General features: G+C 42.3%; 1 protein-coding gene across 1 annotated transcript in view; it reads right to left on the bottom strand.

Annotated features, from left to right (window-relative positions):
* Positions 1-5,192: 5,192 nt before the first annotated feature.
* UQCC1 (ubiquinol-cytochrome c reductase complex assembly factor 1) overlaps positions 5,193-16,674 on the bottom strand; it is a 69,568-nt gene continuing 58,086 nt past the window's right edge. Inside the window, exons 8-10 of the mRNA XM_069953137.1 lie at positions 14,460-14,537; positions 13,740-13,853; positions 5,193-5,461 (exon numbers count right to left, since the gene is read on the bottom strand). Coding sequence (XP_069809238.1) covers positions 5,327-5,461; positions 13,740-13,853; positions 14,460-14,537 — 327 coding nt within the window. The 3' untranslated portion in view covers positions 5,193-5,326. The remainder of the gene's footprint in view (positions 5,462-13,739; positions 13,854-14,459; positions 14,538-16,674) is intronic.

The raw sequence follows: 16,674 nt of genomic DNA on the forward strand, positions 1-16,674 counted from the left end.
TACAGGCGACGGAATTCTGGTGAATTTATCAGCGAGAATTCCTCAGTGTGAACCCACCCTAAAAGTCACCCAAAATACCACTTGGGAACATAGCCTAACCGTTATAGAAACATATAAGATTGTCAGCAGAAAAAGACCACTGGGTCCATCTAGTCTGTCCTTTTAGTATTTCCTTTCTTATTATCTTAGGATAGATATATGTTTATCCCAGGCAGGTTTAAATTCTGTTACTGTAGATTTACCAACCACATCTGCTGGAAGTTTGTTCCAAGTATCTACTACTCTTTCAGTAAAGTAATATTTTCTCATGTTATAAGTGAAGCTTTAATCCAAGTAGTGCTTGGGGTGACCTGGACCAGACTTAAAGGGGTTGTCTGGGAACAATTCATAGTTAGCCATGCTCTGCGCCTCTGCTTATTCCTGGGCCGCCCGCTCTGAGCCACTGTCGGCGTTTTCAGATGATGTTCCCATAGGAAATCACTGGTCAGAATAGACTATGCTGAGCAGCCATTTCAGTTGGGAGCGGCACACCATTGAATGTTTTCAAAACTCTGACAGCAGCACGGAGCGGGCGGCCTGTAAACTGGCAGCTACGGGGGAGCAGGACAGGTAAGTATACATTACTGACATATCCCCCGCAGCATAGCTAAGTATGTTTTTTTTTCTCGGACAACCCCTTTAAATAACCTCTTCAACAACCGATAGCCAAACGATTGTTACGCCACCAGTTACTTCTCCTGCCCGGTCCCCATCTTTCCCATACACAGGAATGTTTGGCACAGCGGGGCGATCCAGTGTTCTCTATGGGGAGGGGAGGCATAAACCGCAGCCAGAGAGCTCTAGCTGCAGCTTATTTCTTCTAGAACAAAGGAGTCTGACAGTGATTTTCCATCACACCTGACCCCTATCATCTGTTAGTGGACAGTCAGTAGAGCCCCATACATCTTATACCGAAGGCCGAACCTATCATGAGCAGCTGACAAAAGTATAAGGTGTATGGGAACCTTTACTTGAGCATCTTGAGTGGGAAACCTCTCTTGGAGGCTAATGTAATGATCCTGCCAGTAGAGGGCACTGTGATACATAATTCACCACAACAATAGTCAGACTTTTTATCACAAGTATTTAATAAAGACTTACAAATACTTTCAACTTTCATAGTGTAATGTACGTCTTTTCCCCCAAAATATCTATTATATATACTTTATATATAATTGTATCACTTTTTACCCTTTTTAGGTTAAAGGGGTACTCCAGCAAAAAGCTTTTTTTCCAGTATTTGAAACACATTACAAATTTATATAACTTTGTAATATGCTTCAATCACCTATCTGCCCCCCTTCCCCCCCTTCCCTATCTTTTCCCCCCCTCAACCCCCCACCTGGAAGTGAAGTAAACTCATTCTTATCTAATGACCCCAGGAAGCCATTTTGTGACAATGACATCATCAAGAGGAAGGCGGGTCTAAGCCCTGTTAAGCCAGCCTCCCTTTGTCAGATGACTCAGCTCTAATTGGCTGAACAAGATGTAAGCCTAACAGTTCTACAGAGTCAGTTAGACATCACAGGAGACAAAGTGCATCATGGGAAAGCCCAAACCAGGAAGTAAAGAAATAATGAAGACACCAACTGGAGCTTCAGGGACATGCAAACAGTGGGAAATTGAAACAGAGACAGACTCAGGAAGGATGGTAAATGTAAAAACTATGTTTGATCGATTGATTGTTTTGTTTTTTTTTTATCAGCGCCGGAGTACCCCTTTAAGGTTCTACAGTATAAATATGTATACTTTACTCAATAACCAAATATATCAATTCTATAACATCTAAACAAAACTCACAGAAATCCAGAGAATGAAAGACCATTTGCACTTAATATTAGAAACAAAAGACAATATTGGTATGTATGTACCCGAGCTACAACAACTGCAGAGACAATTCGAGATCGCTCACAGTGACCCATTGGATCCTTTGGTTAACAAGTGATCCGACTGGATAATAGAAAATGCCTTTCATTTTCCCTATTAGTTGTAAATTTGCACATCAATGGGAATCTGACAATATGGAAATGCTATTTGATCTATTAGCAGCATTTTATAGTTCAATGGGCGGCCCTAGCTGTCAGTCACTGATAAGGACCGCCCACTGGACTCCTAAGCCACGGACATGGCGATGTTCCTTGTTGATTAACTATGACAACAGACCTCGCTATACTGGAGTAGCCTCATATATAAAAAGTAATTCTAGTAAATATTCCTATTCTTCACCTATAGAAAACAGACAACAGTTTTTAAGGATTTTTTTTTATCCAGAATATAAAAAAAGAAAAAAGAAACAAACAAACACAGATGCTTTCTTCTAGAACAGCGCCACTCCTTTCCTCAGTTTGGGTATGGTATTCCAGCTCAGTTCCATTGACGTGAATGATGTGGTATTGTAATACGCCATACAACGTGAGGACAGGAGTGGTGCTGTTGGTGAATGAAAGCAGCCATGTTTGGATAACCCCTTTAACTAAAAATGTCTATCCCTGTTCAATTATCCCAAGATGCTGCTGGCCTAGAAGAGATAATCCAGCGAAATTCCTTTTCTTTCAAATCAACTGGTTTCAGAAAGTTATTTAGATTTGTAATTTACCTCTATTTAAAAATCTTAAGTCGTCCCATACTTATCAGCTGCTGTATGTCCTGCAGAAAGTGGTGTATTCTTACCAGTCTGACACGGTGCTCTCTGCTGCCACCTTTGTCCATATCAGGAACTGTCCAGAGCAGGAAAGGTTTTCTGTGGGGATGTGCTACTGCTCTGGACAGTCCCTGATATGGACAGAGGTGGCAGCAGAGAGCACTGTGTCAGACTGGACAAGAAAACATCACTTCCTGCAAGACATACAGTAGCTAATAAGTATGGGAATACTTGAGATTTTTAAATAGAAGTAAATTACAAATCTATGTAACTGAAACCAGATTTGAAAGAAGAAAGTTTTTTTTGCTGGATAACCGCTTTAAAAAGCTCACAGCTCTCCTCCCAGTACACATTAACACACACCGTCAAGGTTTACGTCTGTTCTTACTTGACAGCCATCCTTTAACGGCAAATAACGGCAGGTTTTTTTTTTTTAAATGATGTCTGTTTTAAAATAACAGCTATCCAATAAAAACGGACAGTGTGTGAACATAGCCTAAAGATAAAATTTGGCACCTTTGGTGAAAAATTGCTGTACTCCAAATTATTCAGAATGCTCAGCATAGCAAGGATTGTATTTCACTCAGCTTAATCTAGAAAAGTAGAATACTATGTATCAACCACATGCTATCCTCCTTCTGAAGAGATGGCCTTTAAGATCAATGTTACTGCTTTGCCTTGGATAAAGTCCAGGGCTGCATCCATCTTCTCCAGGCAGTGGACTTCAAATGCCAAAAGATCATGTTCGCGAGAATCGAAACCTACCATGCGTTTACTCATCCCTGGTCAGAATGAAATGGCAATGCCAGTCATTTAAGGCATGTCATTTCTTAATATGCCCTTATGATCGGAGATTACACGTAACAAATCTAAGCCCTCATGCCTGGTAGATAGGTGGTGGTGCTGAATGTTTATCTAACATTTGCCACCTTTCTAGCCTCCAATCATTTCTTCAAGGGCCATTGAGTGCCCCCACTATTATAGCCTCCTATAAATGCCCCTTTATAAGGGACAGAATCCCTTTAATTCATTGCTTATCGCATATCTTTACGGGTAGGTCTCGTGGTGCAGAGGTCGGGCCGCTGAGATGCAACTGAGAACCATAAGGCCATATTGTTCCCGTCTTTGCCAGCTTTGTACCCACAAAATTGTACAGCTAGGGTCTATTCACTAGTGATTATTGGAGGACGAAGACGTTTGCCCACATGGTTTTTATTGGGCCATATCTTGGCTAGTCAACTTCTGCCCCATAAAACCTTACCTTTAATAGCTTTATTCACAGTTTTCATGTAAATGTTCATTAGTATAAACAAGCATGAGCATGCTCGAGTCTGAACGGTTGGCATTTGAATACCGGTGGCTGAAGGTGGTGGATGCAGCCCTAGGGAGTCCTGAAAAACATAGATACAGCCTACGGCCTATGGTTGTATCCATGTTTTTCCAGGACTCGCTAGGGCTGTATCCAACTTCTTCAGCCACCAGTAATCAAATGCCGAAAGCTCATCTCTATTCGTTGGCAAATTCATGCACATCCATCATGGATCCTATCATCTACTGCTCGAGAACCATAGGTCCACCACTGTTCTTCAGCGTCCTCTTCACCCTAACACTTAACTTAGACACTAACAAAGCAAATGTGTCACCTTTTTAGACCTCAAGTTCTACAGGCATCAGACAATACCATTCTAAGAAACGCTATCCAAAATTGATAGCATTGTAACACTGGGGGCATCACAGCTAAGACGCCTTTGTGTCCTCCAGAAGAATAAAAGGATAACCACCACACAACTAGGTCCAGCTTGCTTAAAAGACTCAACCCACCTCTCCATAGCGAGTGGACAACTAGTCTGACAACACATCTTCTGTAGATTCTATGTGTAGGGGAGTTGGCAAATCAATTTTTGCCACTAGCCACTTAGGTAAAAGTGAAAACTCTTGGTTATTGTGTTCAATGCCAAAACAGTGGCTTAACTCTATATAGAGTAAAGAGGATAAATGTGCACTGGGTCCTTATGTTAAAGGACACCCATTATTCATTCTGCCACATGAGAGAACAGTACAAGTATAAACGGTGAGGGTCGGAGTATGGATTCCGCACAAGACCTCATCCTCGTAGCAGAAGAAACAGCTACCAAAAATGAGTGAACATCCAAACATTAAAATTTATTCCAACAGTATAAATCAATATTCTATTTTTCACATAATACAATGTTCAGCACATCTGAATGTTATAGGATCTCAAGCTACGTATCTTAATGAAGGGCAGTAACTGTATCAGTCACAGTGCTATGGTGTCCAGTAATTTGTCTATGTTATACCATTGGGTTATGATGGAGTTTGCATAGTATACCACGCACTGGAGAGAAGACTCAGTGGACAAAGAGAAAAAAAAAAAGACTCTGTGGACGAGTCCATAATATATTTACCTATTCCCTGAAATATATGTAAACCAATCCACTGTATGTATATATGTATATATATATATATATATATATATATATATATATATATGTGTATATATGTATATATATATGTGTATATATATATATATATATATATAACATTTTTTGACGCAGCGTTCTCCTTCGATGGTCTTCAGGGCTAGACACACCACGTGCCATAGTAAAGAGATCCACACTAAGCATTCTAAAGTCCTTCATCGTTGTACGTCGGGGGAGTCGGCTTTAGGATGCTTTGAGGATCACTCTCCACCAGGGGCCGCCAAGCTACTTCGCCAGTTAAGAGAAGATCTTCTCCGTTTAGGGAATCCAGATACTGCATCTAAAAAAAAAAAAAAAAAAGTGAGATAGTGTTTTTTTTTTTTCATCTGCAACAAATGATAATTATGTTTGGTAGGAATAGAAGAGAAGTTAAGAGATGCAAACTAAGAAAGGCAGGGAAACAAAAGTACAGAACAAAACATTAAATAGATTCAACAACGACTGAAAATTCTAATCAAAAGAGAAAATAAAATAAAAAAAGATAACTGCCAGGAACTGTATGACCGTTCTATAGCCAACTAACAGTTGGTTAGGCGCATCTAACCTGTTGATATATCCCTATAGCGCACAGGATGCTGAGGATGAAGGTAAGCTTTGTACTAATGAGGCGGTTAGGTGCACTGAGGGTGGAACTACTTCCCTCAATGCACCAAACCACTCCTAATGAATATTCATCCGCCGCTCTGCACTGACTGCTCTGGCGCTCATTACTGCAGAGCGCCGCCCCAACATTCATTAGAAGGGGTGAGGTGGAAGGGAATGAGGGGGGAGGGGGAACTTGGAAATAAGTGAGACTTAATTTTGGTTTGGGTTTGTCTGGGCAGAATGGAGATAAAACTTTTCCAAATATTAAAGAATTTTTCGTTTTTTTCCTCCACCCAATTCATATGAAACAGATAAGTTAATTTTTCAAAAAAAAAAGTTTCCTTGGCGGTTTATTCGGGGTACCCATACCTGCTGGATAGCTTTTCTAGCTGCCGCTGCAATACATCATAGCAGTTTTCTCTTGCCCTTCGTGCACATGTATTTTGTGAGATCTAGCCAACCAAAGATTGCCCAAGGAGGGTCCTTCAGCACAACCATCTGATAGAACCTTTGGATGTGTGAGCAAGACCGCAAACAATGATATATGTCTGCCTGAGGCTCACCGCATTTAAGGCATGCGACTGTAGAATAAATGCCCATTACAGTAAGTATCCCTTGTGTGGGTAAATATATGCCCTATGTAGTATTTTCCGGGTCATCTTTTGGTATCTGGCAGAGGCCAACACCTTACAAGTATATTCCAAGGTATTAAGGATAGTTTTAGTATCCAGATCAGGGATGTTGTTGGACCATTGGGCTAGACTAGAGAAAATTGGATCTGAGGACTTTGATATCGATGAAATACTCTCAAAAGGCAGCTAAACTATTACAGTTGATTCCTCAGACACAATGCTGATGGTTACTATGTAGTAATCTGAATGCACAAACTTTAAAGTCTGGTTATTTTTAAAATTTGTCAGCCAGTAGAGGCAGGGGGGAATTTCATAAGGTGTACTAACCTCGTGCCCACTTAAAGACAATTATGATGACGTCTTGACTTGGGGGAAGATGCCTGTTAATGCTGATGGACTGGCCACTCAGCCAATTAGTGGCTGGAGCGGCGTTCTGCCCCAGTCACTCACTAGGCTTTGCTCCCACTAGCCAGATTCCTACTCCACACTGATGAGGGGCAAATACCCCGAAACAGCTGTCTGTGGATGGATACCTTGCTGAGGTGGTTTCCTTGACTGAAGAACGCCTTTGGCTTGGTTGTTCCTTCCCGGAGGAAGGTCTGGCTTGTTCACTGACGTTGAGAAACACGTGATGGTGTCTCCGCAGTACTTTTGCATATTTGATTTCCCAGGGGGCAATGTTCCTAGATTCACTGACACTAAGAAACATGTGATGGTGTCTCCGCAGTGTTTTGGTTGATCTCCCTGAGGTCAACCATCATTCTCCTGCCCCAGTCACTGACTGACTGAGTGGCCAGTCCATCAGCCGGGTCATGATGTGTCAGCATCGGAGATCCTAGAGACCAGGCGGGGAACCTGAGGCCGGTTCCAACACTCAATACGGACACAGGAAGAGGTAAGTTTTCACTTCTAATCAAATTCCTCCCTGCCAGATTTTAAAAATGGTCGGACTTCTCCTTTAAGATGACATAAGAACGATGTATCAGATGCAAGAAACTTCTACCCTCAAATGAACGGAGCACTCTCTACATTCGAAGGCTACCATTTTCCAGCTTTCTTGGGATCGGCAATCGAAAAAAGATTATAAGATGGTGCATATCTTCAAAGATGGAAAATTCCATCCACCCTTTATAAAACAGTGAAAACTATTTTGAGATATTTTTTGCTACATTTATTAAAAGTAAGTTGTCTCTCTGAAAAGGAGCTTGCTGCTAATGTCACATCTCCGTGACTCCGAGCAACTTGTTTTCCATCCAACAACGTCCACTTGGCAAACATCAGATGGCTGAGCATTTACCTACTCAGGGCTCCTCCACATCATATTTATCTTTCAGGAGATCTAAGCGTTTCCACAGGAGAGGTGTGACATATAAACTCACATTTTCAGTAACTCTTTCTAATTTGTAGTCAGGCTCAAATTGTTAGTATTAACGGTTAAGAACCGCTTTATGCCCAAGTTGAGCTGCCAGGTCAATATATTTCCATGTATGCGGTACTATCCTGATTTATTTAGCCATTTCAGCACATGGATATGCAAATATGATTATGAAACATAAAAGTGTGAGGTTCCTCGTCAGGTGTTCACCTTGATTCTAAAGTAAGTTTACACTTAAAGAGTACTTAAAGAGTCATAACATGTCTTGATATGTCAAAGTTATTTATCGTGGAAGGCCTCACTGCTGAGACCTGCTGTGATCAGAAGGTATAGCTGTGGAGAGAGCGCGGTGGCCGTGCCATCCACTCCCTGTCTTTATCTCCTTATCGTCTAATTCTGACAATGTAAGTCTAGGAGGCTACATTGTCGTAATTAGCAAGTGGCTGCATCTCCCCTCTGCAGGTGGGCCCTATACTGTACACCTCCCTCCCCCCTCTGCAGGTCGTCCCTATACTGTATACCTCCATCCCCCTCTGTAGTTGTTCCCCCATACTGTATATCTCCATCCCCCTGTGTAGTTGTTCCCCCATACTGTATACCTCCCTCCTCCTCTGTAGTTGTTCCCTCATACAGTATACATCCTCCTCTGCAGGTAGTCCCTCTATCACCTCTCTGTAGTTGCCCACGTATCCTCCGCCCCTCTATATTCAATGTCTCCTACTCTGCATCTTCTTACCCCTCCTGCCTCCCCTGCAGCTTGTGCTGAGCAGGTGGGGGCGGAGCATAAAAAGTCTGGCCCTGATTGGCTGATGCTCAGCACCCAGTGTCAGGGATCTGGTCAGCTGACTATAACTAGGGCTTATTATTGGAGTAAGGCATATACAGTGGTACCTCGGTTCTCGAACTTAATTGGTTCCGGAAGGCAGTTTGAAAACCGAGCAGTGTCTTTACATAGGAAATAATGTAAATGTGATTAATTGGTTCCAGCAGCCACCAATAATTACCTACAATAGTCATTTATTACACTGATAAGTGCTCAGTATAATCACTACAGTACAGTACAGAGCAGCACTATACTGTACAGGACATTAAACATAAGAAATGTTTATCAGAACCAGCAATTATAGTACAGTAGTCACCAACTCCTCACCCATCCTTTACTGTATAGCGTCCCCCCCATCCCAGCACTGTAATGTATGGGAGATGGTGGTGCACTGCCTGTACTACTACTGTACTGTATATGCACTCCAGCAGTCTTATACAGCACTGTACTGTATGTGAAGCCTCACCACTGCTTAACTCGCCAGGTACAACCCTCCATCCACGCTCGCAAAAACATTCGAAAAATGTTCGAAAACCGAGCAAAGTTCGAATTCCAAACACTACTTCTGGGTAAATTTTCGTTGGAATACCAAGCAGTTTGAGTTCCAAAGCATTCGAAAACCGAGGTATTACTGTATTTCATGCCTCCTCCAAAAAGCCTGCAAAATGACGCTAGGCCTTATTTTGGGAAAAACACAGTACTTTACATCAACAGATCACTGGCGATATACATCAGTGTAAGAGCTTTTATAACTTGGTCATAAATTAAATATTTTTCCCCCTTATAATATTCAATGTAACTTAACACCATTCATCACATTGAAAAGACGCTTGTCTATAAATAAGATTGGGGGGGACATCTGCGCTAGACTGTATTATTTCTTGTGGTGAAAAGCAATGATAAGAAATTGGCAATTATTGCAAAAAGTTCCCATTTTATCGAATTTTCTGTGATTTTTATGCAGTTCAATACAACACAACCCTTTGAAGAGACGTTAATCTCAACCTGAAACACAACTTAGTCTTTCTCCATAGTATACTCGAACCGTTGGCTTCAATGCTGTAGCTACCGTATTACTAGCCATCAAAACAATGTGCTTATAAATACAGTATATATACACCACTATGTGTATATCCAAGCAAAGTATGGACTGGTGGCAAATCTACTGAAATCAACTTTCACCCAACCACCCCAATAACTCATGTCCGCAAGGTGCGCGAGAACTACACTATGTCTCTGGAAGACGTCTGGTAGAATAACACTGCTTAGCATACATGGAGTGTCCCGAAGGTCTGGGAACTGTTTTCACCATGCTTGGCCTGTATTCAGCCAGCAAAAGCACCAGCTCGCAGAGTGGCAGGAACACGGACCAGCTGAATAAACAATGACATGTTAGAGGGAAAGTTTAAAAAAAAAAAAAAAAAAAAATCAATCTACTCTCCTACTCTCAAGATCCTGCCTGTCCCGTACTTGTTAACACGGCTGTTCTCACATAATCCATAATGAATACCTTGTGTTAAGGGGGGGAAAAAAAAAAAATTGGAAAATAAAACTTAGCATTTTATTTCTTAATGGATTTACTAAAACGAAAAAAAAAAAAAAATCTTTTTGGAAGAACCTAGGCTCGTGTTCTTCTTCGAGGCGACGGCTCTTCTCGAAGACCTGACGGGACCGAGGAGGGTTAAACTAGCGCTACACCTTCAAACTCCTTATATATTTGGTAAATATCTTGCAGAATCTATGAAAGGAGGATGGAGTCATTTGGGAAAGGATTACGTAAGTCGCAGGTGTTTCTCCAGACCCGTACAGTTCAGTCCATGCAGAAAAAGACATCATTAAAACCAAACCTTAGAAGGACCTACAAAATCCACATGAGACTGAACACTAAAACATTCTTTGGAATTGAAGGATTATTAGGCATGTCACAGTGGTGTTTATTTCGTTTAACAAGTTTCAGTCTAGCTACAAAGACCGCAACGCAGAAGACACCGAGGTTGGAAACCCAAGATTTGCTTCGGCGAGGGCAGCGTCTCCTGCGTCCTCGGCACATCCATATGCTAGCAATAACATGCGAGACGTTATTAAGAAATGCCCCTAGTGGGTTGTTTACTGCATGCCAACTAGATGTGTAATGTGTCTGCACAATAAAACACGGAGAAAGACCTAAGATCTATCTAATATACCGCTGTGAGAGGGACCAGCTGCTTCCTATGAAAACATGATAAACGGACGTTACAAACGGCGCTCGTTGTTCGCTACCAGAATAAGCAGCTGATACGTGCGCTTTACAGGGAACATTATCTCATGTTGAAAGGGAGCATCTACTTAAGTACATATTACATTGCGGTTTGGCACTGGAATTGTATTTTGCAGAACTGTATAAAAATATAGATTGAAAAAGCTAAGAAAAAAAAAAAAAGTGTATGTTGAAGGGGTAATCCGAACTTTTTTTTTCCTTTGAAATCAACTGGTGTCAGAAATTTCTATAGATTTGTAATTTACTGCTTTTTTTTAACAATCTCAAGTTTCCAGGTACTTAGCAGCTGCTGTATGTCCTGTGTATTCTTTCCTGACACAGTGCTCTCTGCTGCCACCTCTGTCCATGTCAGGAACTGTCCAAAGCAGTAGAAAATCCCCAGAGAAAACCTCTCCTGCCGTGTTCACATCAATACAATACCAGCCGGCCCCCAGTGTGAAGAAATCCCACATCACTGCTCCCAGTGCTTGATGCCTGGATGCTGCTTGGGAATAGACCGGCGCCGTGTGCAGAAAGCGGGTGGCGGGTCAAAATAAGGACTGTGCCGCCGGCATCCCCGCGCCAGTCTGTTCATGTAAATAGCCAATAGCAATGTACTTAATGGTACATTCGCTTGGAAGCCTTATTCACATGTCCCACAAAGTTGTCCATGATTGCGGATCCCCCCATTTCTATTCTGCTGTTCACACACTCTGCTTTTTCACGGATCTCCAATCCCTTCCATGTGGATCGTGACTGCGGTATGGATTAGCCAATAAAAGTATGGGATAGGTGACGTTCGTGAAAAATGCTGATCAAATCTGGGTAAGCTAGTTAATTTTTTTTTTACCAGTTCAACATAGTATTATACGTTAATAAGGTTGAAAGAAGACAAGAGTCCATCAGATTCAACCTAGGGAAACCCTACTGTGTTATTAAAGGGGTTGGCCACTTTATAGTAAAATTGTTCAGTGTACAGTATTAGTAAGTGTACTCACTGTATATACTGACAGCAGCTCCCTGTGTACCTCATAAAGCTAACATCAGACTCCCCTCTTCCAGGCTGTGCTGTCTTGCTCTAAGGCATTTGTGTCCATAAGATGGCCGACATGGAGGAGCATGTGACCAAGCTCCACCCCCTGTGTCCACCATGAGCCTGTATATGTCTATGAAAGACACTGGGGGCAGGGCATGGTCACATGTTCCTTCATGTCAGCAATCTTATGGACAGACTAACCACAGAGCAGGGCAGCACAGCCTGGAGGAGGGGAGTTTTAATTTTAGCTGTATGAGGTACACAGGGAGCTGCTGTCAGTATATACAGTGAGTTCACTTACTAAGGCTATGTTCACATGCTGCAGGAGACTGGCCGTTGCGTGACCCGCCGGGTCACGGAACGGCCGGTCTCCGAAAAGATCATCCTGGCCGGTACTGCAGTACCGGCCGGATGATCTTTTCGGCCACAGTGTTCTGATGCGGCCGAACACTGTATATACTGACAGCAGCTCCTTGTGTACCTCATACAGCTAAAATCAGACTCCCCTTCTCCAGTTTGTGCTGTCCTGCTCTGTGGTGATTCTGTTCATAAGATGGCCGACACAGAGGAGCATGTGACCATGCCCCGCCCCCAGTGTCCTCCATAGACCCGGCCGGGTAATGGAACGGCTGGTCTCTGAAAAGATCATCCCGGCCGGTACTGCAGTATCGGCTGGATGATCTTTTCGGCCGCAGTGTTCTGATGCGGGCGCATCCGTGCATCCTGTTATTACGGACTTATAATTCTGCATAGGTACTTTAGACAGTAAACTATAGAAAGGAAAAAAAAACACTCTGGTTCATTTTACATTTTAGATTTAATGGAACAATAAAGTTATGTCCTCCTTTGCATACAATTTCTTTAAGTGTCACTGTTGTTATAAAAAACAGAGACATTTCAAAAGTTTTGATCGGCCCGGGTCTGAGTGTCCAGACCCTGACCAATGAAAGAGTCAGGTTCCATAGACTTACAGTCCTACTCATCACGTGACACAGAGGTGGGAGAGGACTGGGCTGAGAGCAGTCGTCTCCCCAGTTTAAACACTCAGAACCCGACCAATCAAAACTTTTCATAAGTCTCTCGGACATGTCAAAAAAAGTGTGACACTTTAAAGGAGCAGTCATTGGGCATACACTCACCTGTGTATTGACCACGGTTCTGTCTGGTTTCCGAATTCCAACACCGTTCACGTCCCGTTGGCGCCCACTGAAATTCTCCTCTGGCTGTCCCGAGTCTATTGAAGCCGGAAATCACTGTCTTCTATGCATCTCTATGAAAGCGCTCTCATGAGGTTGCATCGAAGACATGGACTTCCAGGCTCTTTAAAAGCATTGAAGACTCTGAACAGCCAGAAGAGAGGTCATGTGACAACCCTGGAAAAAACGCTGTGCCGTGGGAACCCGATCAGCCCAGGCTGGTATATAACTAGAAATGGCTGGGCCCCATAGCAAAGTTTTTATTGGGCCGGCCCTCACCCCGACTGACCACTAAGCCGTCAAGTGTAGTCATAACTGTTTGACTGCAAGCGGCAGTCAGGAGTGTTTGCAATTAAAGGGACATTTGCAGAACCCGGGAGGCCTGCACGGCCACCAGGTGCTGCAAATGATGACAGCTCAGTGGGCCCAGTGTATTGCCGGAGTGGGCTATGGGGCCCCCCTGATGCAGTGGGCCCCATAGCAGCTGCTATGGCTGCTACAGTGGTATTTACGTCCCTCAGTCCAGGTAAATATATGCTGCCAAAGAGGGAAATAATAATAATAATTAAAAAAAATAAAAATAAAATAAAGTGGACTGCTTCTTTAACAAAGCTTGAATTCGTATTCCAGTTACAATAACTTTTGGAAAGATATGAAAGGTTTTAAGCGATTTACCTGTTTGCGCACATATTCAACCATCAGTTCCAGATGCTGAGGATCATCGCACTTCATGTTAAAAAGATTGCGCCAAAGGGCAGAGGCCAGAACGCGATCGTCAGATATAATCCCCTAGGAAAGACAACAAAAGCATCAGGGCCTAGATTCCCCACCAACATAACAACCATCCGTGCTGTGCTTGGCACCAAACACATCAATACGTCACCCAAAACAGAATCTAGAATTCATACTTTATTCCACCTTCTCAAAAAAAAAAAAAAAAAAAAAAAGTCCCTTGCTTGAACACCTTAGAACCTAAAGGCAGAGGTAGGGAACCTTGGCTCTCCAGCTGTTGCAAAACTACAACTCCCATCATGCCTGGACAGCCAAAGCTAAAGCTTTGGCTGTCCAGGCATGATGGGAGTTGTAGTTTTGCAACAGCTGGAGAGCAAAGGGTTACTACCTCTGACCTAAGGGGTTGAAGTATCGGGATCATCTGATCTCTGCCATTACAGTAGGAGCCCTACCGTCGGTCCCCACTGTTGATTGCACAGGTACAGCTTCTTTGTCACATGATGCACATGTATAACATGGTGCCTTAAAGAGGTTTTCTGGTCAAAATGGACCCGTGATCTACCACCAGAACAGTGACTGATGAGAATAGCACATCAGTCCATTTTACCCGGAACACCCCTTTAACACATAAATAAGGTGATGGCGGTGGGTGTTATATCATACCTCATCATATCCAAATATAGATGCATAAAATATTTCCGTTAAAGCTCTCAATGTGTTCTTCATTGTCACCGAATCAATCTGTAAAAAAAAAGGGAATGAAATGTTATAGTCAGGTACCATTAATGCATCTTATAATGCAGGCCCATCAGATAATGGCAAACGTCTGCCTTACATTGGATGATTTCATATAATACCACCCAATATAGTTTACAGTCAGACAGTATACAAATACCACATAGTGCATAATTAACAGCGCCATGTAGTGTCACGTGATGGGTAGGTAACACTTTCATGTAGTTGTCTTAGTAGCATATAGTATACACCAATATACCACCATACAGTCCTCAAATAATAACTTTAAACTCCTTCAATAAAGCAATCTGATAGCAGTGCTATTTATCGTCTAAATAATACTGATTTACAACTTATATTAAAGGGGTATTCCACTCAAACATAACTTTTCATATGTTGCTGCCCATGGTGAGACTAACAATTCATTCCATACTTGTTATTATCTATTCAGTCTCCTTCTCCAGTTCTGAGCTGCAGCTTTCTGCTGAAGACACAAAAATCTGTGTGTGAGCTTTTCTCTCCATCTCCCCCTCCTTTCTGAGACGGCTGATGTAAACAAGTCCCTGACTGGCTTTATCTGCAACATTGTAGCTTCTGGGAGGGTTATTCTGAGGTCAAGTTGCTAATGAACTCACTGTGATTATCCCTTCTGGCATTATAAAGAAGCTACAATGTTGCAGATAAAGCCAGTCAGGGACTTGTTTACATCAGTTTCTCAGAAGGGAGGGGGGAGGAGGGGGAGATGGAGAGAAAAGCTTACACACAGATTTTTGTGTTTTCTGCAGAAAGAAGCAGTGGAGAACTGGGAGAAGGAGACTGAATACATAATAACAAATGTGGAAGAAATTGTTTCTCTCACTATGAGCAGCAACATATCAAAAGTTATGTTTAAATGGAATAGCCCTTTAAATGGTCATCGTAGCTTTGACACACTTTGGAGAATTAGTACAAGCAAATATGAAAAAGAAAAATGCTCCTTTTTCTGCTTGCCTCTTTATTCACCTTACAAAATGTCTCCAACCTGTCAGCTCTAGGTGGACTGAGGGATGAGGTTATATGCTGTCTATGGCGAAGTCTATGGCGAGGGTAAAAAGAAAAAGGGAGAGGAATGGATGGAGAAAGGCAGAGACAGCTTTGTGAGCTTATTATTAGTATTAAATATCAACCCAGTGCTCTATTCCCAGCTTACACTGCTCAGAACTGCTCTGTAAAGTTTTCCATGTTGCTTTTGCAGATTTGCTATATAGATATAGGAGTGTAGGATACCGTCTTTTGTGTGTGTACAGTAAATGGGAGACATCATAAACCTCAGGCTCCACCTAATAGCTGAGGGACAAATGAAATCTAGAGACAAAACCTGCAGAGCAGAAATCTCATGAAGAATTCTATACAGTTACATCATGGTCAGAAATACTGATGCTCCTCATGTAAACAAACAACTGATCCTAAACCAACAAGTACTCTTTAAAAATTTAATATGTCGCATATCTATGGTGCCAGAACTTCCGTGGTATCATCTTCACCAGGGGTCGCTATATAGACCTTAATCCCCTGCAGTTTTGAAAGTGAAATGCGTTGGAACAAGAAATCATCAAAAGCCCTACCCTAGTTATCAGCTGCAGGAAGTGGTGTATTCTGTCCAGTCTGACACAGTGCTCTCTGCTGCCACCTCTGTCCATGTCAGGAACTGTCCAGAGCAGGAGAGATTTTCTATAGGGATTTGCTACTGCTCTGGACAGTTCCTGTCTAGGACAGAGGTGGCAGCAGAGAGCACTGTGTCAGACTGGAAAAAATACACCACTTACTGCAGGACATACAGCAGCTGATAAGTACTGGAAAACATGGGATTTTTTAATAAAAGTAACTTACAAAGCTGTATAACTTTTTGACCCCAATTTTTTCCCCCCTGGAGTACCCCTTTTAAGCAATTCTATCTATTGTCACATTTCAATCTTAAAAAACTGTATTTATGCGAGCGTACATGATTTATTAAACGTTTTTAGACGCTTACCGTGTACAGCCCAGTTACAGTGAGACGGTCCAGTGTTTGCCATGTTTTAGATAAATACTTTTTTCCACGTCCCTGGCCTTTTCTGTAATATGCTCGACTAAAAAAGCATCAGCCATTCTTGGATTCCAGTCA

The sequence above is a fragment of the Dendropsophus ebraccatus genome, chromosome 14 (assembly GCF_027789765.1).
Source record: "Dendropsophus ebraccatus isolate aDenEbr1 chromosome 14, aDenEbr1.pat, whole genome shotgun sequence".
NCBI classification, from domain to species: Eukaryota; Metazoa; Chordata; class Amphibia; order Anura; family Hylidae; genus Dendropsophus; species Dendropsophus ebraccatus.